General features: G+C 44.4%; 2 protein-coding genes across 8 annotated transcripts; both read right to left on the bottom strand.

Annotated features, from left to right (window-relative positions):
• Nucleotides 1–4,677: 4,677 nt before the first annotated feature.
• LOC136456793 (metal tolerance protein 5-like) lies at nt 4,678–13,515 on the bottom strand. Of its 6 annotated transcripts, none has more exons than XM_066456777.1 (7): nt 13,376–13,510; nt 13,124–13,265; nt 7,702–7,853; nt 7,303–7,548; nt 6,326–6,406; nt 5,665–5,898; nt 4,678–5,425 (listed from the first exon to the last, which is right to left on the bottom strand). In XM_066456777.1, the coding sequence occupies exons 2-7, from the start codon at nt 13,200–13,202 to the stop codon at nt 5,075–5,077; spliced, it is 1,143 nt and encodes a 380-aa protein (XP_066312874.1). In that variant the 5' UTR covers nt 13,203–13,265; nt 13,376–13,510; the 3' UTR covers nt 4,678–5,074. The 6 variants fall into 6 exon arrangements, with proteins under 6 accessions (XP_066312874.1, XP_066312872.1, XP_066312873.1 ...); XM_066456775.1 differs by having other exon boundaries at nt 4,679–5,425; nt 13,124–13,256; nt 13,376–13,515; XM_066456776.1 differs by having other exon boundaries at nt 4,679–5,425; nt 13,124–13,247; nt 13,376–13,512.
• On the bottom strand, nt 13,343–18,601 carry LOC136456791 (serine/threonine-protein kinase AFC1-like). 2 transcript variants are annotated; one of them, XM_066456771.1, is made up of 12 exons: nt 18,281–18,601; nt 16,446–16,623; nt 15,878–15,904; nt 15,533–15,686; nt 15,397–15,445; nt 15,200–15,314; nt 14,885–14,976; nt 14,421–14,577; nt 14,241–14,305; nt 14,023–14,120; nt 13,766–13,871; nt 13,343–13,659 (listed from the first exon to the last, which is right to left on the bottom strand). In XM_066456771.1, the coding sequence occupies exons 1-12, from the start codon at nt 18,389–18,391 to the stop codon at nt 13,507–13,509; spliced, it is 1,305 nt and encodes a 434-aa protein (XP_066312868.1). In that variant the 5' UTR covers nt 18,392–18,601; the 3' UTR covers nt 13,343–13,506. The 2 variants fall into 2 exon arrangements, with proteins under 2 accessions (XP_066312868.1, XP_066312869.1); XM_066456772.1 differs by having other exon boundaries at nt 16,446–17,268.
• Between the last annotated feature and the right edge of the window lie 1,771 nt (nt 18,602–20,372).

The following is a 20,372-nucleotide window of genomic DNA, read 5'->3' on the forward strand; positions in this document are numbered from 1 at the left end:
ACTTGGTGTTGGTACGATCAATCTGAAGTTTACTTCAGGAAAGATCGTGCAGCTAAAGAACGTGCAGCATGTCCCCTCCATCAAGAAGAATCTCGTTAGTGGATCTCTATTGTGTAGAGATGGCTTTAGACTTGTATTTGAATCCAATAAATGTGTTGTATCCAAGTATGGAACCTTTGTTGGAAAAGGCTATGAAAGCGGAGGCTTGTTCCGCTTCTCTTTGATGGATTCTTGTGATAAAATTATGAACCATGTGAGAAATGATGATGAGTCTAATGTTTGGCATTCCCGACTCTGTCACATCAATGATGGTTGTATGACGCGCTTAGCTAGTTTAAAATTAATCCCTAAAATCGATCTAGTCAAAGGGTCTAAGTGCCATGCTTGTGTTCAAGCGAAGCAACCTCGCAAGCCTCACAAGGCTGTGAAAGAGGCGAGAAATTTGGCACCGCTAGATCTCATTCATTCTGATCTGTGCGAGATGAATGGTGTATTGACCAAAGGAGGAAAGAAATATTTCATGACTCTTATTGATGATAGCACTAGATTTTGCTATGTGTACTTGCTAAAAACAAAGGATGAAGCAATGCATTATTTTAAAATCTATAAAGCTGAAGTAGAGAACCAATTGGAAAGAAAAATCAAACGGTTGAGGTCTGATCGTGGGGGAGAATACTTTTCACATGAGTTTGATTCATTCTGCAAGGAACATGGAATTATTCATGAGAGGACGCCTCCATACTCCCCCCAATCCAATGGGATTGCCGAACAAAAGAATCGCACTCTAACTGATTTGGTTAACGCCATGTTAGACACTGCGGGACTTTCCAACGAATGGTGGGGTGAGGCTATATTGACGGCATGTCATGTCCTGAATAGAGTTCCTACAAAGAATAAAGAAGTAACACCATTCGAGGAATGGGAAAAGAAAAGGTCGACTCTCTCATACCTACGCACTTGGGGATGCTTGGCCAAGGTGAATGTGCCAATCATCAAAAAGCGCAAACTTGGACCAAAAACTGTAGATTGTGTGTTCCTCGGTTACGCTTTACATAGCGTCGGCTATAGATTCCTAGTTGTAAGCTCTGGAGTACCTGACATGCGTGTTGGTGCAGTGATTGAGTCCAGAGATGCTACATTCTTTGAGAATGAATTTCCTATGAGAGGAAATGAACCTAGCACATCTAGTCAAAAACCTGTTGATTCCCCCATAGCGCCAACAGAACATCTTGAACAAACATGTGTTGAGAATCCTGAGGAGGATAATAGTGGAGCTACTCGAAAGAGTAAGAGACAGAGGACTGTAAAGTCTTTTGGTGATGATTTCACTATATACCTCGTGGATGACACTCCAAGCACCATTGTTGAGGCATATTCCTCTCCCGACGCTGACTACTGGAAGGAAGCAGTGCGAAGTGAGATGGATTCAATTATGACCAATGGAACTTGGGAGATTGTTGATCGTCCTTATGGGTGCAAGCCTGTAGGATGTAAATGGGTGTTTAAGAAAAAGCTCAGGCCTGATGGTACGATTGAAAAGTACAAGGCAAGGCTTATGGCTAAGGGTTATACCCAGAAAGAAGGCGAGGACTTCTTTGATACTTATTCACCAGTGGCCCGATTGACCACAATCCGAGTACTGCTTGCCCTGGCTGCGTCTCATGGTGTTTTCGTTCATCAGATGGATATTAAGACGGCTTTCCTAAATGGAGAGCTAGATGAGGAGATCTACATGGATCAGCCCGATGGTTTCGTAGTAGAAGGTCAAGAAGGAAAGGTGTGTAAATTATTAAAGTCTTTGTATGGCCTAAAACAAGCACCTAAGCAATGGCATGAAAAGTTTGATAAAACTATAACATCTGCTGGTTTTGTTGCGAATGAAGCCGACAAATGTGTGTACTACCGCTATGGTGGGGGAGAAGGAGTAATCCTGTGCTTGTATGTGGATGACATACTAATCTTTGGGACAAGCCTCAATGTGATTGAGGAAGTCAAGGACTTTCTGTCAAAGAGCTTTGACATGAAGGATTTGGGAGTGGCTGATGTGATACTAAACATCAAACTACTAAGGGGAGAAAATGGTGGGGTAACACTTGTACAAACTCACTATGTGGAAAAGGTACTGAGTCGCTTTGGTTATAGTGACTGCAAGCCTGTGTCCACTCCCTATGATCCAAGCGTGATCCTGAGAAAGAACCGAAGAATAATGAGGGATCAGTTGAGATACTCCCAAATCATCGGCTCGCTAATGTACTTGGCTAGTGCAACGAGGCCTGACATCTCATTTGCTGTGAGCAAGTTAAGCCGGTTTGTTTCAAATCCGGGAGATGATCACTGGTGTGCTCTTGAAAGAGTATTGCGCTATCTAAAGGGAACGTTGAGCTTTGGCATTCACTATACTGGGTACCCGAAGGTACTCGAGGGCTATTGTGATGCAAATTGGATATCTGATGCTGATGAGTTAAAAGCCACAAGTGGATATACATTCACACTTGGAGGTGGCGCTGTTTCCTAGAAGTCTTGCAAGCAGACCATCTTAACGAGGTCAACAATGGAAGCAGAACTTGCAGCACTTGATACCGCTACTGTTGAGGCTGAATGGCTCCGTGAGCTCCTTATGGATTTGCCGGTGGTTGAAAAACCTGTGCCCGCAATTTCTATGAACTGTGATAACCAAACAGTAATTATCAAGATAAACAGTTCAAAGGACAACATGAAGACCACTAGGCATGTAAAGCGGCGGTTAAAATCTGTCAGAAAAATTGAGAAACTCCGGAGTAATAGCATTGGACTATGTCCATACGTCTAAAAATCTGGCAGATCAATTTACTAAGGGACTATCGCGTAATGTGATAGATAGTGCATCGAGTGAGATGGGACTGAGACCCATATGAAGTTCTATCATGGTGGCAACCTGTTCTATGTGATCGGAGATCCCGTGAATTAGGATGGTGAAACAAGCTATGGGTAGACTGAGGGAAGAGACCCTTTTTAATAAAGGTCAATCTCTTGAGTAATGCACTTCTCTTCCTATCTGTATGGCAGGTTGGTAAATACCTCAATGTGATCCGAGTGGCTTAATGAGAAGCAAAGATGTCGGCCTACAGGGCATCTTAAAGGAACACACCTATGTGAGTTCGATTGCTAGTCGCAATCTATGAGATTTGGGTGATCTCTAGATACTCATGAATAGGCCAGGAGTATGACTTATATGCTCCAACCAGAGGGAATGCTACAGACAGCCTAGTATCAGTAAAGGAATCGAGTGAGCCTCACTTTGCACAAAACTGTCAATTCAAAGCATAGTCCATTGGTCAGTTGTAAATGAGTGTAAACTCCTTTTCTAGATGGATGTTCAACTTAACAGTCTCCATCGAAACACTGGTATATCAAACAAGCTCAGAACTGAAGACATTAACTGTGGACTTCTGAAGTTTGGTGGGGATTGTTAGATTAATTCGGGCTAGGCCCATTATTTATTCTAATTAATCAAATAAACTTCAAAGGCCCACAATTATTGTTAAGTGGAAAAGTGATTAGTACCATATGGGAAATTCACTAAAAAGGTTCTCAACTTAAAGAGTGAGTCTTAGGACTCTCATATAGACAAGTTGAGAGGGAGAATCGGGAGGCCACACGCGCGCGCCGCCGCCGCCGCCGAGCCGAGCCGCCCGCCCGCGCGCGCGCGACGCGCCAGGCCGGGCCGTAGCCGTGGGCCTGGCTTGGTCTGGTTTTGTCGCTTGGCCCAACCGAAACCGCGCCCCTATCCGGTCTGCATCTCCGACCGGACTTCCCTGCGCGCACAGGGAGCTTCGGTAGCAGGCCTCCGGAACTTCCCCCGTCAAGCGTACCTGCACGGGTAGGCGGGGAATCAAGTTTTTGGGGAGCGCCGGCTTCCCGGTGCGACTGTTGCCCCGTCTGCAGTTTCCTGTTCGGGGGCTTCTGCTTCCTGACGGGAGAGTCTCGTTCTACTGCTCCGACACCGCACCTGCAGGAGCTTCCCGTGCCACTGCTCCGACACCGCACCTGCAGGAGTCTCCCGGCGCGACCTCCTCTGCAACATGGTGGACACGAGGAGGACTGGTGGCCGCACCAACACCAACGACGAAGAAGATGGTGGCTCACTGTCCGCGGGTACCGGCAGTCCCACTCTAGGGTATAAATCTAATCCCACTGTGCGCTATTGTTCATATGCTATTCTGTTAGCGTTTTTAGCGTACTTGGTTGCTGCATTGTCAAATACTATCTGCAGTAGTGATGGTGTTACAGTATGGTTAGTGGTACTGTTACTATTGTTTAAGTCGTTTTTATGGATTAATATAAGTCGTAAATTGACCAAATATTCAATAAAATATACTTATTCGAAGATATGAATACCGGTACAATTTTCTGTATATCTAGTCCAAAAATGACTCCTCAAGAAGCAAGGTGTAGCGAGATGCGTTGTGTTAAAAAAAGGTGAAATATGCGGTTATTTTGGGGTGAGAGAGCACATTATCTGACAGAAATACGGAGCTCGGTCATCGGTCTTCAGCGCAGTGTTTAGTTCTCGCCCCAAATTCCAAAAAAAATGCTACAGTAGCCATCACATCGAATCTTACGCTACATGCATAGAGCATTAAACGTAGACGAAAAAAAACTAATTGCACAGTTTTGTTGGAAATTACGAGACGAACGTTTTGAACCTAATTAGTCCATGATTGAACACTATTTACCAAATAAAAACGAAAATGCTACAGTAACCCAAATTCCAAAATCCAGCCAACTAAACCAGCGCTCAGGCAAAAAGATAACAAAACAACCCCACCTGAAGACCAATATAAAATAGGTCCTCATCACCATCACTGGAGGAATCAGATTCTGTAGTTCATGATGCCGTACGTAATCTCCAAGGACACCATCGCAGAGAGCACTACTTTACGCTCAGTCCCATCGCATGTACCCAACTGGTTTGCTGCGACGGCTGACGAGACGAGCATCAGGTCTCAGAAGAAGCTTTCTGCGGCTACACATAAATAGTTCCAGCTACGAACCCGTGTCCTTACACCTGCTGCATAAGCTCGGTGCTTGCATGCTATTTCTCGTGGGACAAGGCGTGCTCGGGCCGGTGGGTGAACTCGTAGTCGAGGTGGACGAACGCGCGCTCGATCTCTGGCAGGCGCTCCAGCTTCTCCTGCAGGGCCTCACCGATGTCGTGAGCCTCCCGCAGCGGCATGTTCGATGGCAGCACGATGTCCACCTCAACGAAGTAGTGGGAACCAAACGTGTAGGCGCGCACTGTGTCGATGTGCCGCACGGCCTTGTGGTGGTTCCAGCACAGGTAAGTCAGCTTCTGGAGGTACTCTGGCGAGGCCGACTGCCCCACCAGGGAGTGCACGTTCTCCAGCACCGTCATAGACCATGTTCTGATCGTGTAGATTGCCAGCTGCAAGGGAGGACGACAGTTAATTCTGAAGACAATCATGGTGAAAGAGTGTTTCTTGCAAGTTGCAAATGCAAAGTATTACCACAGAACAATGAGTCATAGTAGTATGATGGTAGAACAAATGATGCTAACTACTCTTGTCCAAACTAATAAACACATATAGGATAAGGAATATACTAAGATGCTACTTATACTAGATATATGGGATAAATGTGAGATCGAACTTCTCATGTACTTACAATGATTGCACCAAGTGGGTCGATCCAGCCCTCAATATAATTGGCAAGTAGTGCAGCAACCAAGCCAATTACATTTGTGATGACATCGAAAAAGTGATCCTGTGCATATGCTTTGACAATTTCGTTGGTGAATGAGCGGCAATATATAACCAGGGCAAGTTTTACCAATGTCACAGAAAGCATGATGTCCACAAGCCACTTTTCTTGATCACTTGTTAATCTGAATTCATCTCCCTGGAGAATGAAATATGACCATATGAGATAATCAACAAGGGCAAACAATAATATGATCTACAGTTAGACACTTACTGATACCAAGGAAAATTACTAACCGTCCATGACAACATGACAATTTTTTCAATTTTTAAGCACAAGAAAATATCGAAAAAAATTACTTTTGACTATGCAAAGCACATAATATTTGTTTACTGCAAGTAATCTGACTCTGCAGCAAAGGATAAAACTAAGAAATCTAAATTGCATACACTATTGATACCTTGATGGTTGTTACTCACAAAACAAGAGTTCACAAGAAACATTGAATTATGGTACAGAAAAATCTAAACTCCCAATAGAAATATCTACTCTAAAGCAACCTGAAAAAAAAAATTGTAATGCATCAAAGAGCAATGGAAATTAAATCTATTTGAGAGAGACTTACATCAGACGCCAATGAGCGTATTGATTCTAGAATTATCTGAAGGCCAAGGGTTGCCATAACAGAAGCAAAAACAAGTATTCCCTGAACAAAATATTTTAGTGGACTTTTAGTATAGTGGAAAAGGAACTACAAATACATGATTGCTTATATCACAAGAAAAAACTAATATGATTGACAATTATGTAAAATAGATTGGAGCCCTCCAAACAAAGCTTTATTTTAGCATTACAGTAATACCCAGAGTTGCTATAGAAAGAACATGATCTAGAGTAACTATTCTACTTAATACTCCCTCCGCTCCAAATTGTAAGTTGTTCTTGCTTTTCTAGATACATAGCTTTTATTATGTATCTAGACATAACGTATATCTAGGTGTGTAGGAAAATCTATGTACCTAATAAAAAAGCCAGAACACCTTATAATTTGGAACAGAGATATTACATTGCACAACATTTTCCTTCAATTATTTATATGGATCGTTTAATAGGCATTTATTTATTTATAGTGTTGCACGTTTTCTTTCTGAACTAATTATCATTTGTGCTTCTTTTCATATTGCCATAACAAATTACCGAGAGATTTTGGAGGACGGGCAGTTATGGTGTTTAGCAGGTGCAAGGATTTGGCACAGCTTGATGTAGCTGCCAACCGGTTGCCCATAGTTTGTTAGAGGTCGTTTACAGTCAGTGGCACGCATGTAACATTTTCATGCTTTGTGGGCATGTGGCGTGTGGAGTGTGTTGTATCTTTTGATCCATTCTTGATGCAATGATACGCAGCCCTTGAGAGTATTCAATTTTTAATTACCAATAGCACCCAAGAAGCAATTGAAATATGTTAACGTGTACTGACAATTGAGATAGTTCAATGGAACTGTGTTCTCAAAAGTTCAGTGGAACCAAATGCATGAGCTATGGTAAAGAACGAATGATCCAAAGAAATTTGGAAGTACAGGTCATGACAAAAACAAAACTCACCAGCGGCTGCATACGCTTTTTTCCAATTGGGTATCTGTAGGGATTTGGTGTTTGCATTGAAAAGGCAGTAAACCACAAGATAAATCCTGACAACAAGTCTAGAAGAGAATCCAAAGTTGATGCGATAATAGCAAGTGAGCCACTCCTTACTGAAGCATACACTTTTGCAGCAAAGAGAACCATATTTGCAATGTTAGACAGCCGTATGGCTAATGTTTCACTCCTGGCAACTTTTTCTCGTTCTTCCTGAAGGTCAATAAAGTGGTTATAAGGCATTTATTGATGCAGTCTCACTATTAAAAAGAAGTAGAAACAAATGCAGCGAAGCAAATTTGATCATTAACATCCACATAAGCTACCTTCCCTAATGTTAGAACAGAAAGTTCATATATAACATACCTTGGACATTCCAGGAAGGAAACCACGATCTGTAAGTGTGTCCATCTCACTAAAACCCTCCAGCATCTCCACTTGCTGTTGGTAGTACTCAGCAACAACATCCTCAGGACCTTGAGCTGTCAATAGAACCATAATGTTAAAAAAAACTCGACCTGCGGGGGGTTAGAACCATAATGTTATACTAAGAAGGAAGTTATGTGAAAAAGTTTCATCAAAATAAGAAAGTCAAAAGGACTTAAAATGGAAGGGCGGGCTTGGTGCAAGCGGTAGAGTCTTACCGCCTGTGACCGGAAGGTCCCGGGTTGGTCTCCTCGCATTGCATAGGCGAGGGTAAGGCTAGCCACTGACGCCCTTCCCCAGACCCCGCACAGAGCGGGAGCTCTCCGCACTGGGTATGCCCTTTTAAAAGGACTTAAAATGGTATGACTAGCAAAATTACCATGCACACATAGCTCTTTTGTTTTTATAAAGTCACGCTTCAAAATTCATTTGTAATTGCCTTTCCTAATATATAGCACCGGAGATAGAAAGAACTGCTGGAACTAAACAAAACTAACCCAGACAGCTAAAGCAAAAAAAAAGGTACACTCATATAGCAATGGAGAACATGACTATAAATGGAGTAACTGAGATGGGAATATGACTGTCATTCAATTCCACTACTTATAGAAGCCGACATGTTGGGGAAAAAAAAAACTTAGTGACACCCAGATGTCCTTTACTCTTGTATGTATGCTGATCTGTCAGTTGCCACTTAACTACACACCGCACACCAACCAAAAATAATAATAATAATTTTCCAGAACTTCTGCATGCGCAGTCCAAGAAATGAGTACCTCACGTGATGGAGACTGCCCTTCCTCAAATAGGCAGGAGTGGAATTTCCAGAACCCCAAAGCTAAAAGTATAGTAAAGAAATGATACAGTACGCATTTGTGTTGAGTTTCCAAAGTGGCGTAATAGCAAATCGGTAAGAACTAGGCCGCATCTAGGCCAACACTACCCAATATCCTAATTCGATCCCCAGCTCTGCAGTAAAAAAGAATCAAGTCCGTCCTAGAGTCAACTTAGCTCTTACTAATACAAACCAAAAAATTGGCAACTTTGGTATTCACAAGTCGCACAAATCAAATATTGGCAACTGAAAGTCGCAGAAATCAAGTATTGGCAACTTTGGTATTCACCAGTCGCAGAAAGCAAACAAAATTATTACCGTACGAAACAAACCAAGTTGTCGAAACACGGGCGCGTAAGACCAGATCGACCAAACACAAAATATACACAGAAAATAATAAAAAAAAACAGCCATGGATGCAAAGCAATACAGCCGAGAGAGAGGGTACCTAGAACGCCGAGGCAGTGGTGGAGCGGACCGGTCGGCGGCCTCTCCTGGTGGGCCTCCGGCGGTCGGAATCCCTCGAAGTTGAGCCGCCACGACTCCTCCGCCTCGGCGGGCGCGCCGCCACCGCGGCCAGCCTCCACGGCCGAGAGCAGGAGGAGCTCCTCCCCCTCCCCGCCGTTCGCCGCCGCCGCTGCCGCAGACATTCCGCAACCCTAGCAGCCTGTGAGCTTGGGGCGCCGCGCTTACGTGGCGCTCTCCCGCGGCACGGCGGCGCGCGAGGACCAGGAGGAGCCGCAGGAGGAGACTGACGACCGAGTTGGTTGGTAGTGCCAAGCAGGCGCTGAGCGGGCAAACGCACTAGCAGCCCCCGGCCCCCGCGTGCGCCGTCCTCTGCGGCTGCGATTAAAGAGGAGGCTTTTATAAAGCCATTAAAAAAATTGACCGCACATAACTTCTTTGTCTTACAAGCTATTTTCGTCCGTGTTCTGTTTGTTTTTTCGCCGTTTGGTATAGGACCGGCCAGTGAAATTGTCCATATTACTCTTGGCAGTCCCACACCAAACAACGAAGAACCCTAGGGGGAGAGAGCGTGGGGACGGCTTCGGCTCACGGCGACAGCGACGCACGGCGGACTAGGAGTGCCGGCGCCGGATCTGGCAGCGAGGCCGCGTGGGGCACCTCCTTGCTCTCCCCGGGCGTGCGGCCTCCTCCCTCCCGGCGGCGCACACGACGGCCCTTGGAGGCGACGCGGACGACCTCCTGGAGCCACCCGCGCCCCCTGGATCGCGGCCCCCCATAACTGGAGCGCCGCAGCCACCCTCCTGGAGCACGCGCCGCCGGATCTGCCGACGAGGAACGGCGGTGCCCTGGCTCCCCTCTCCACGGCGACGAGCAGCGAGGCCACCAGGGCACCTCCTTGCTCTTCCTGGACGACGTCCACTTCCCCTTCCTATCCTCACCGGTGGTGCATCCAGCATCTTGGGCGTCGCGCGCCTGTGGCGAGTGCGCGATAAGGTTGGGGGACTGAGACGGCGACGGCGCCCTGGAGCTAGCGGGGGCACGCGGGTATGGCTACAGCGGACGACGACGGCAGCGTGCGGCTGACGAGGAGCGCAGCGGCAGATCTAGTGAAGGAGACGGCGACGGCGGGCGTGCGGTGGGGCAGCTACGAGCTCGGTCGCGCGGACGGTGACGAGATCCAGACGGGTGAGGAGTAGCCAGGCGCCGCCGGATCTGGCGACGTGGCGCGGCGGCGCCCCGACTCCCCTCTCCACATGACGAGCGGCGAGGCCACCGGGTCCACCACGACGGACGACGGCGTCATGACCGCCTGGGAGGTCGTCGGGCCGAGTCGCGGGTCGGGTCACCGGGGAGCAGGCGCTGGTGCGCGGCCGAGCGCGGCTGCCGGCACGGGGCCTGGAGCGTGCGCGGTCGCGGGGCACGGGGCCGGGCCACCGTCGCCGAGGGTGCAGGGCGGTGCCGGGGCCGGGGTCGCAGGGCGGGGTTGGTGCCGGGAGGCGCCGGGGACGAAGGGTGGGGCCGAGGCCTGGAGGTGCCGGGGGCACAGGGCCGGGCCACCGGGCATGGTGCTGACGACGCGCAAGGGGAAGAAGACAAGGAGGAACACAGAGAGAAAGAAAACTGAGGTGGTGAATCGTAATCGGTTTCCACCGTCAAGGGTAATATGAACAATTTCACTGGCCGATCCCACACCAAACGGCGAAAAATAAACAGAACAAGGACGAAATGACCTGTAAGGCAAAGAAGTTTAGAGCGGTGGCACCTGTGTGCGGTCATTTTTTTTAATGGCTTTATGTGTAATTACAAACTTTTTTAATGGCACTCATGTAAAAGCCTCGTTAAAGAGGGAGGCGAGGCGGGCGAGGAAAGTGTGGGGGAGTTTGTCGCTTGCGGGGGCGCGATGCGCCGAGCCTATGATGAGCCCAGAGAGAGGCGACTCGTCGGAAACCGGCTTCTGACTGCTCGTGGGCCTAGTGTAGTGGAACATGGATAATATTGTTTGGTTGGATAGACAAGCTGAACTTAGATATCCACAATAAAGTATATTTTAGGTAGATGTGGGATATTGTGGTCATCAGAAATCTGGCCGATGAACGTATCCATGTGTTGAGTAGCACATGTTTTATGTGATAATTAGAGTAGTATAGTGCTAATTAATATATTTTATTTTTAATTAGTGATTATAATGACAAGATTAGTGTCAATGCAAATTTATTAGTGTATAATTTGTTGTTATTATTTTTAAATAATAGATATAATTACTTAAGTATTTTTATCCCATCCAATCTCATCTATCCAACCAAACAGAAAAATGACTCATCCCATCCATCCAACCAAACAGACAATATGGATATCCATATCCAAAATTTATGGATAGCCATATCCCACCCACACTTTGTTCAAATCAAACACACCCTTAATGTAGGAGCATGGACTGGTGGGCTAGAATTTTCTATCGGTACACAGCACAGTTGGAGGGGCATGATTTGAGGGGAGTCGGATCCCGCGATACGAAACCGCGGCGAGACTGCACGAGCGGCTCATGATTTCCTCGAGGAAACAGGCCCCGCCATTATAGAAACTGAAAAAACGTCAAGCGTGTACTCGTTCTACTTAACGTTGCAATAAGAAAATTCAGTCATATGATGACAGTTTGGTCAACAAATTCATTATCTAGGACTGAGCCACGTATGGCATATATTTTGCACGAAGCTAGCCGGAGGAGAACCTCACCAGTCACCAATATGTGCCTGGTGACTATGCAGTCATAACTTGATCAAAGCGGGATACTCCTTTATTTCCCACGAAGGCAGCAGCTTCAGTCAAACCTTCGGCGACGCAACAATACATTCATGACAGCATATGACGCAACCGTGTTGGAAGCTTGGCACCGCTTTTGTGATGTTGCTTTCGAACCAAGCTCGTGCAACGACAGATAGCCCAACGACAGATAGCCCAACGAATGGATGCCAGCTGGAATTCCTGGAACTCTGTGTCCCCAGGTCAGCCTTTAGTCACCACTGTATCATGTACAGGCAACGCTTCACGCTTGTCTGTGTTAAAGCGTAGCAGTTGTATCAGCGTAGCGTGACACACCGCTGGGAAAAAAACAAGAACACGTGACACGATAAGGGCCAGATAGGATAAGAAACTGCACGATACGTGTGGTTATAATTGTGTCGTTCACTTTTGGTGCATATGTGAAGGTTAGAAGGTACATGGAAGCTTTTCCAGTCATCAGGTTCGTGATCATAAGAGAACATAGAGAATTACCCAAACAATTGGTCCAGCAGAAAATATAAAAACAGAAGTCCAAATAAAATACCCAGGGAAGCTCGTATAGAAACAAAGGAACCGAACTATCTGTTGAAAGCAGTCCAGCACATAAATCTCTTTTTTTCTGTGTGTAAAAAAAGAGCTTTAGAAAATCCATAAAGATGGCATATGACCTATTACCTTGCATGCCTATGATCATGGATTGCAGTATTTGCAGGCAGGTCAAGCTGTTTGTAGGTCAATTATCATGAGATCCGAATAACCACCATAAGCACATACCTCTGCGTCCACTGTTGGGTTTTGTGCATGTCAAACTTTCTTAAGTTTGATTAGTTTAATATTAGCAACATTTGCATCTCCGAATAAGCTTATTATGAAATATATTCAGCGATTAATCTAATGATACTTATTATGCGCCATAAATATTAATAATCTCTTGTATATATTTGGTCAAAATTTAAAATATTTGACTTCTCAGTAGGTGAGAATGACACTCTTTGCACGATTGAGGGAGCAGCTTTTATGTCAATCATTTGTCTGCTCGTTCCAACCAATTGGTAAACAGAGCTTGACCCTGAGACTTATTTGTAAATATATAAAGACCAATCTCAAGCACTACTTGCCACACAAAACAAGTTGGGCGCACTTGTTTTATTTCTGAACAAATTCACAAAATTCAAGAGGAAAAGAAAAACACGAACAAACCAAAAGTGACATAGCGAAAATATCTTTGCCAACTTGCACAAGAAATACTCAAATTCTAAATGCATGCAAAATGATTACCTGTTGACCACAGATCACCGTATGCCACCATTAAATATAGTGTTCCATTCCAGTCTTCCATGAAACCATTTAATCCCATTTATCCTCAATTGACACCACCTGGTTAGAGATTTCTGCATGCTACCTGCTAGTACTGAACAGTCTGGCAAAATTAGTATGAATGGAAAAGACAGGAATTTGTATCAATTGGAAAAGGACATCCAGTTAAAATGGATCAAGTGTCAGAGAACTCTGCTTATATACAATAATTACCTTTCAAATCATTGAACAGAATGCAAGTTAGCATATTTCATTTTTCGTAGAACATCTCCACTTTTTTTTTGTAGTTCTTACACATCAAAACGAAGAAATACAGCATTGACATGTTCAATCTCAGTGTAGCCTCAGAAACCACATCTTCTGATGCATCTGGTAAAGAAAGGGTGTCGTAGAGCTTCACGTGCTTTAAGGCGCTCATTAGGATCATACCGAAGGAGTCCTTGAAGAAGATCAATTAGATCTCCAGCAGAATGATCAACATGTTGCATCACAAGATTCTGCATGGATTGCAATTATTAGAACTTTTCAAAAGGCATACCAACTAAAGGATGTCAGTTGGCCAAAGCGACGAGTAATTGATTAGTACATCAGAGAGGAAAGTACCTGCAGACGAGGCAATTTCCAGACAGCCTTCATGCTCTCCCGTGAGGCCGCTCCCTCTGGCCAGTCCAATCTTACTCCGCGTTTGAAGTATTTTTCAGCACGTCGACTGTAAAACAGCATTAATCAATGAATGTGAGTAATAAGTTAATATGAGCAGAAGCCAAGACAGAACTGACCAGCTCCCTCATCTTGGATATACATCAACAAAAATGTCAAAAAACTAGGTTAAGAATATAACAAAGGACTTGTACACATACTCAGCTCTGACAATCATATGCTTTGGGAGGGGCCCTAAGACCCTCTCCATCATAGCCAAATGCTCCAAATTTTCATGTGTTTGAAAGAGAGCTTCCCCCTAATATTATCATGAAAAAAAGGCAAGAGAAACTTATCAAGACAAGCACTACAAAGTTGCAACAGATATATGGATAAGGTTAATCAAGTACTCCAATACAAAGAGTCTTAGTAAACTAACCGAACAGAGCTCAACTAAAATGCAACCCACACTCCACAAGTCGCATGGATAGTTCCAACCAAGGCCTAAAAAAGAATTAGCAAAGATTAAAAAAAAATACAAAACAAAGAAATGGGTGTCATTTAGAAAATAAAGGTAAATTGGCCACTTTGTGTGTGGGTTATTGGATGTTAATTATACCAAGGATAACTTCTGGTGCACGGTAATGTCTTGTCGACACCACATAATTGTGGTCTTGGCTCTCGAAAGTTGTACTCCCAAAATCAATCAGCTTGATAGCACTAGATTTTGGAAGGTTCTTGAAGAAAGAACCATCCTTTGGTGGTCGTATAGAAACCTTCATTGCAAATCAAAATAAAGCTTAGAGAAAGAGATGTATTTATGCAGTTGCAATTCTGCATAATCCATTATTAAATTAAGTAGTCAAATTCCTGTCCACACAAGAATCAGAGGAATTCCTGCCATTGCAGTTCTCCATAATCCCTGATTTATCACTGTCACACAGGTGGTCCCCACATGACATTGACACATCAATGGCAAATAAGGGATTGCTAGAGAACATTAATGGATAAATGTCCTAAAAAGAACCTAACCAGAAAATAGCATACAGAAGCAGGTAAACGTTTAGGAGTTCAAGTAACAACCTTATAATCAGGCACCCTGATAGACTCTGATGAAACAAGAAGAATGTTCTCTGGCTTCAGATCCGTGTGAATAAGTCGCAAGTCATGCATAACTGAAGAGGTAAAACAAATAAACATCAGATTCATTTAAAGGGGACTAGGGAAGCACATCAGAACTAGCAAATCCAGCTTAACAAGATCATGCCAAACCATAGCAGTTTAGTATTCTATTCTAATTATATTGTTCGAAATTCAAAAGACTTGATGGATGCAAATCTAAAGGTGTCATTCGAAATTCAAAAGACTTGATGGTTGCAAAGTAAACCGAGTACTCACATGCAACAGACTCTAATATTTGTCTGGCAAATTCTCGAACAAGATCAATAGGAAATGAACGGTAGCTGTTCTTTCGCAGAAAGTCATATAGGCTTGGCCCAAGCTTCTCAAATACCTGAAGAGATCATCAAGCCAATATCATAACCTGATCATCAAAAACAAGAAAAGTATAGCCTTCTTGACGCATATGTACTTACTATACATATATGATTACGATAGTCAAACCAATTCCGTATTTGCACACAACTGCAGGCATAGAACCATCGATGCAAATCCATCAACTCAACTCACCAAAAGGGTCAATAAGTGAAATAAGGGAGGTAGATTTCTTACCGGCTGCCAGTAAAGTCATGCTTCCCAAGTCTCTGGAGCACATCAATTTCTATCATAGCAGCCTCTCGGTATTTCTGGAGGGAGCGCACAATCTTGATAGCCACTGCTTCTTGGTTTTCCAAGTCCCAGCATTCCAAAACTTGTCCAAATGTCCCTGTGCCACAGATTGAAACAATAAATATAGCATGGAATGGAAGCAATGAAAGTGTCAGGACTGAGAGCATAAAAAATCATGCCATCCTCATCCTGTACAATTCAAATCGAAACTAAACATTCCAACTAAGAACAAAGATCACTGCAGAATAGAATATAGATTATATAGTAGTCCAGAAGGGGCACACTAACCTTCACCCATCTTGCTAAGTATCCTATCTGCATGACCAAGAAGTTAGTGTTAGTAATAATTATTACAAAACCAACTAGGCATACCCAACAGAACAAAAATTATGAAGTATCAGTTAGGACAGACGCGAGGATCAAGCAGCAGTCAACACAATCATCAGCAAAATCTGCATTCAATGAATGATGGATGTGGAACATGAAACGGCATTGAACTAAAAAAAAGGGCAGACCCAGTGCCGGAGGCTCCCACATGAGTGGGGTCTGGAGAAGGGAAAAACCAAGGCAAGCCTTCCCCCCGCAAAATCTGCGGAGAGGCTGCTTCGAACCTAGGACCTGGTGACTCAGTGAGACAGCTCTCACCACTGCATTGCATCCAGTGATTAATTTACGAAGCATGAAGATATTTTGTGGAGCCACAATACATAGATGCAAACTCCATGACTACAGCTTTTAGTAACATATAACCTTCAAAAGAAAATACATCTAAACAAACTATTCAGAGATGCGAACCAAAAACAAGCAACCCAATGCAAGGAGAGTAAATGAACATCAATGAGTTGCAGAAATATACATCTTGGTGTGAGATTCTCTCCAACCACAAAAACATAGTGCCCATCCTTGTCATCTGGTCTCCAAGGAGGCGAAAGATTCTGTGGAGGCCCGGTGTAATAAATCGGTGGCGGCGGAAGAAATGCAGTCGTGAAATTACCATTAATTAGTTCCTGCCCACAATATAGCATCGGAATTGCCTACAAAAATACCAAGCCATGTAAACTTCTAATTGACAACAAATATGGATAGAAAGTACCAATTCAACAGAAAAAAACTGAAGATTGATATTGTATTTCTTGTACTGAATGTTTAGCGTCCAGTTACATGACTTGATATTATGTGAGCTGGCAATCGACATTGTCTAGTAGCCACTGACTGAAGTACATAGCTCTTGCATATTCCCACAAAAGCCAACGTTAATTATTGGTGCAATAATATTGAGCTCCCCAAATTTAATAACTGTTTTATTTCTATTAGTCCTTATAATTGAGAAATTCATCCTGTAACATTTACATATTCTAGCTGAAAAAAACGGTTATCATCTCCAAAGTTATATTAGTAAGCTCCAAAAGCCAGAACATGGTAACACATAGACATAGGTCAGAAAAGAGAAAAATTCACCGCCGGGCCAAATTCGAACTTGGCCGGCGGTGTCATCCAGGTCCCTGAACTTCTAAAGTGACATCTGTGGGTCCTCAAACTTGGCAGACGATGTCATCCAGTTCCCTAAACTTTCAAGGTGATCACCGCAGGTCCCTAAACTTGGCTGACGGTGTCATCTCGATCCCTGAACTTTCAAGGTGATCACCGCATGTCCCTAAACTTGGCAAGTGGTGTCATCCCTGTCAAAATGTAATAATATTAAAAGTTACCTATAGTGTTAAAAGTTTTTTCTCTATTAAAAGTTACTTCTAATTTTAGTATTATTTTAAAAGCTTTAGTAGTAGTATTATAGAACTTTTTCCTATTATTAATACTAAAACATTATTATTAAAACTTTTAATACTATAATACTATTATTAATAATGATTTTAGTATTACTTCTATAATACTACTATTAAAATACTAAAATTAGAAGTAACTTTTAATACTATAGGATTTTTAATATTGTTTTAATATTATTAATGATAAATAAATATTAAATTAATTTTAGTATTTTTCTATTTTAGTTTAAACCTAATATATTTGTTGTTGTAAATTATTTTAATACTTTAATTTATTTTTTGCTGATGTAAATTATTTTATATAATTTATATTTTCATTATAAAAATTATTTAATCATTGATTAATTGACCCATGTTAGATCCACGTCTAACTTACGGTCAGCGTACTACGCCAGCTTATAGAGTAGGTTAGGCCACATTTGGACAGGGATGATACCGCTTCCCAAGTTTAGGGACGGTGATCACCTTGAAAGTTCATGGACCGGGATGACACCGCGGGCCAAGTTTAGGGACCTATGGTGATCAACTTGAAAGTTCAGGACCTGGATAACACCGTGTGCCAAGTTTAGGGACACAGATATCACTTTAGAAGTTCAGGACCTGGATGACACCGACCGGCCAAGTTCAGGGACCGGTGGTGAATTTTGCTAGTCAGAAAATTTCACCGTCTTTCTCAAAAATAGCTCGTCACCAGAGACCTGCTCCGACCATATACACCACTAATTGGCCAAACTTCCACGATGATCCGCAACAACAAAGCTACAGATCCCCAATTCCCCGAGCTCCATCCCCTGATCGAACCAACCGACTCCAAATCTAGCCGGAAACCGCGCCCAGATCTAGCCAAAACTACCATCGCAACCCCACGACTGGCAACCAATCGAGGCGGCAAGCGGCGCGAGAACCATACCTTGGGGGGCTGGAACAGCGTGGGCGCGACATCCCAGGCGAGCCGGGGCCGCTTGCGCGGCCGCTTGTCGGCCCCCTGGTGCGGATACTCGGCGAGCCACTGCGCCTCCATTGCCGGCTTCGGAACCCTGACTGGTCACTCCATCGGCGGGGCCAGTCCGGCGGCGAATTTTGGGGTGGAACTGATGAGCGATTCGGCAAGAGCCGTCGAATCGGAGCTCGATTTGGGGAGGAATTTGGAAAAGGAAACGAAGCGGTTGTCGAGGTGGTGGTGGTGGTGGTGGTGGTCTGGTTGTGCCCGCGTTCCGTCCGAGGAACCCTGGTTTGGTCTCGGTCCCGCGGGAGAGGCCACGCCAACTAACTATGGTTAGTTAGCTCTGTTATTACATATCACCCCCTCGGTTTGTGGTTTATATGGTTTGTTTATCTGATGCAACGCGTTTTCCGTGCGGACCGGGCCGATGCAGAACTTTTGTGTATGTGTCGGGGCTTTTATGCAAAAAAGAGTTTATCCGAATTCCCGTCAAATCATTGTTCGACAGGTATTAAAGCCGATCGATAAGTCAACCGAAGCTATTTTGTTGTGAGAAAAAAATACTGTAAATTCTAGCTGATAACTCGGTTGATAAATTAAAGCGAATAGGCATCGAACTTTCAGCCGTACCTCTGCAACTGCTTCGTTGGGCATGTTTGCGTTTTCCTCTTCTATAATATCCCCTCTGCTCTGGCCTTCTTCCAATTTTTAGCGTTCCTCACAGATAGATATCTTCGAGCAATGCGCTGGATAACCCTACTCGCATCTACATCACAGCCTCATGGATTCATGGGCAGACGGATATGTTAAGCACATTTTCGTCAGGCTTTTTTTCTGGGCACTGCCTGCCTTGATGGGAAATTGAAAAGCCACCGTATTCCGAGTATGATCAGCGTTTTTTATGCCTTTCGACGGTTTTGGCCACTTGGGTGCAGATAGGAGATATCAGAGCAAGGATCTTGTTCCGCTGGAGCAGAAGCCACCTTCGTCGCTGCAGGTTCGCAAGTTCCGCGGTGGTGGCCTAGTGGTATTTGGCGGGCGACTTGGCCAACGCCACTTTTGGTCGTCCATCGTTTGGTGGTGGTCGTCGAGAAAGAGTAAGCCAGGCCATGATCTTCAGATCTTCACCGACTTCGACCTACCTCTTTCTCCCAAATGGAGCACTGATCCTGTGAGCCATGCCGATCCAAAAAGGAGTCCGTGTTGGCGGCAGGCATCGGACGGATCGGATCGATACAATCGGTGCTGCCCCACCCTCTGAAAAGAGAACGGCTGAATGGCACGTATATGCAGCGGGCACTTGGAAAAATTAGGACCGGTGTTTGCTGCATCTGCATGTGTCTAGACCGGCCGTAGCCCGTAGAGTTTGGCATTCCCCGAGCAGTGTCTATACCTCCGCAAATGATGCGAAGAGTTCGGCCAAATTCAGGCCGCAGTTTTGGCAGTTTGGCATCTGGTATTCTCAGGTCGAGGTGTGAGTGCACTGTACACAGGCACACAGCGCATCGATGACTGCCTGATGCGTCCCGGACCAATGTTCTCTCCTTTCCTGAAAGGTCGCCTAATTAGGCCAGCCTGAGCCTGAGAACTTGCTTTCTCGCGATAAGCATGTTTTTTTTCTCTCCTTAAGAAATAGAATCTGAGTTGTGTTGCTACAAGCTAAAAAGACACCGAACTTTGCCACCATGGCGAATTGACAATGACGCCTCATGCCCGTAACGGCAACGCTGCAACGGCAGGAACTAAGGATACATTAAGGGCTAGTACATTGATATGGTCTCGTTAACGGTCTCATGTAATATCACGTAATTTTAATAAAAAGGTTTAATAAACAACGTGTAGAGTGGTTGTCTTTTAAGTTTTTTTAGTAACTCACAGTTCCTTAATAATTTATATATATAACAAAAGTAAAATGTGAGTTGTATGACAATAACAACTCATACAATCATATAGGGGGTGATTGGTTGCACGCAGGAGGCCATTCTGAGCCCCATACCAGCACCACTCGGTGCACTTGGCCGTGTTTGGATGTCTGCCTCGCATTATTTTCCTGCTCCGT

This window comes from Miscanthus floridulus, chromosome 6, assembly GCF_019320115.1.
Source record: "Miscanthus floridulus cultivar M001 chromosome 6, ASM1932011v1, whole genome shotgun sequence".
NCBI lineage: Eukaryota > Viridiplantae > Streptophyta > Magnoliopsida > Poales > Poaceae > Miscanthus > Miscanthus floridulus.

Coding starts and splice junctions, on each gene's coding strand:
- LOC136456791 (XM_066456771.1), bottom strand. CDS start 18,391: ATGGAGGCGCAGTGGCTCGCCGAGTATCCGCACCAGGGGGCCGACAAG. Junction 14,977..15,199: donor AATATTAGAGTCTGTTGCAT/GTGAGTACTCGG, acceptor TTACCTCTTCAG/TTATGCATGACTTGCGACTT. Junction 13,660..13,765: donor GGAAATTGCCTCGTCTGCAG/GTACTTTCCTCT, acceptor CAATCCATGCAG/AATCTTGTGATGCAACATGT.
- LOC136456793 (XM_066456773.1), bottom strand. CDS start 9,246: ATGTCTGCGGCAGCGGCGGCGGCGAACGGCGGGGAGGGGGAGGAGCTC. Junction 7,549..7,701: donor TCCTTCCTGGAATGTCCAAG/GTATGTTATATA, acceptor ATTGACCTTCAG/GAAGAACGAGAAAAAGTTGC. Junction 5,426..5,664: donor ACCCACTTGGTGCAATCATT/GTAAGTACATGA, acceptor CCTCCCTTGCAG/CTGGCAATCTACACGATCAG.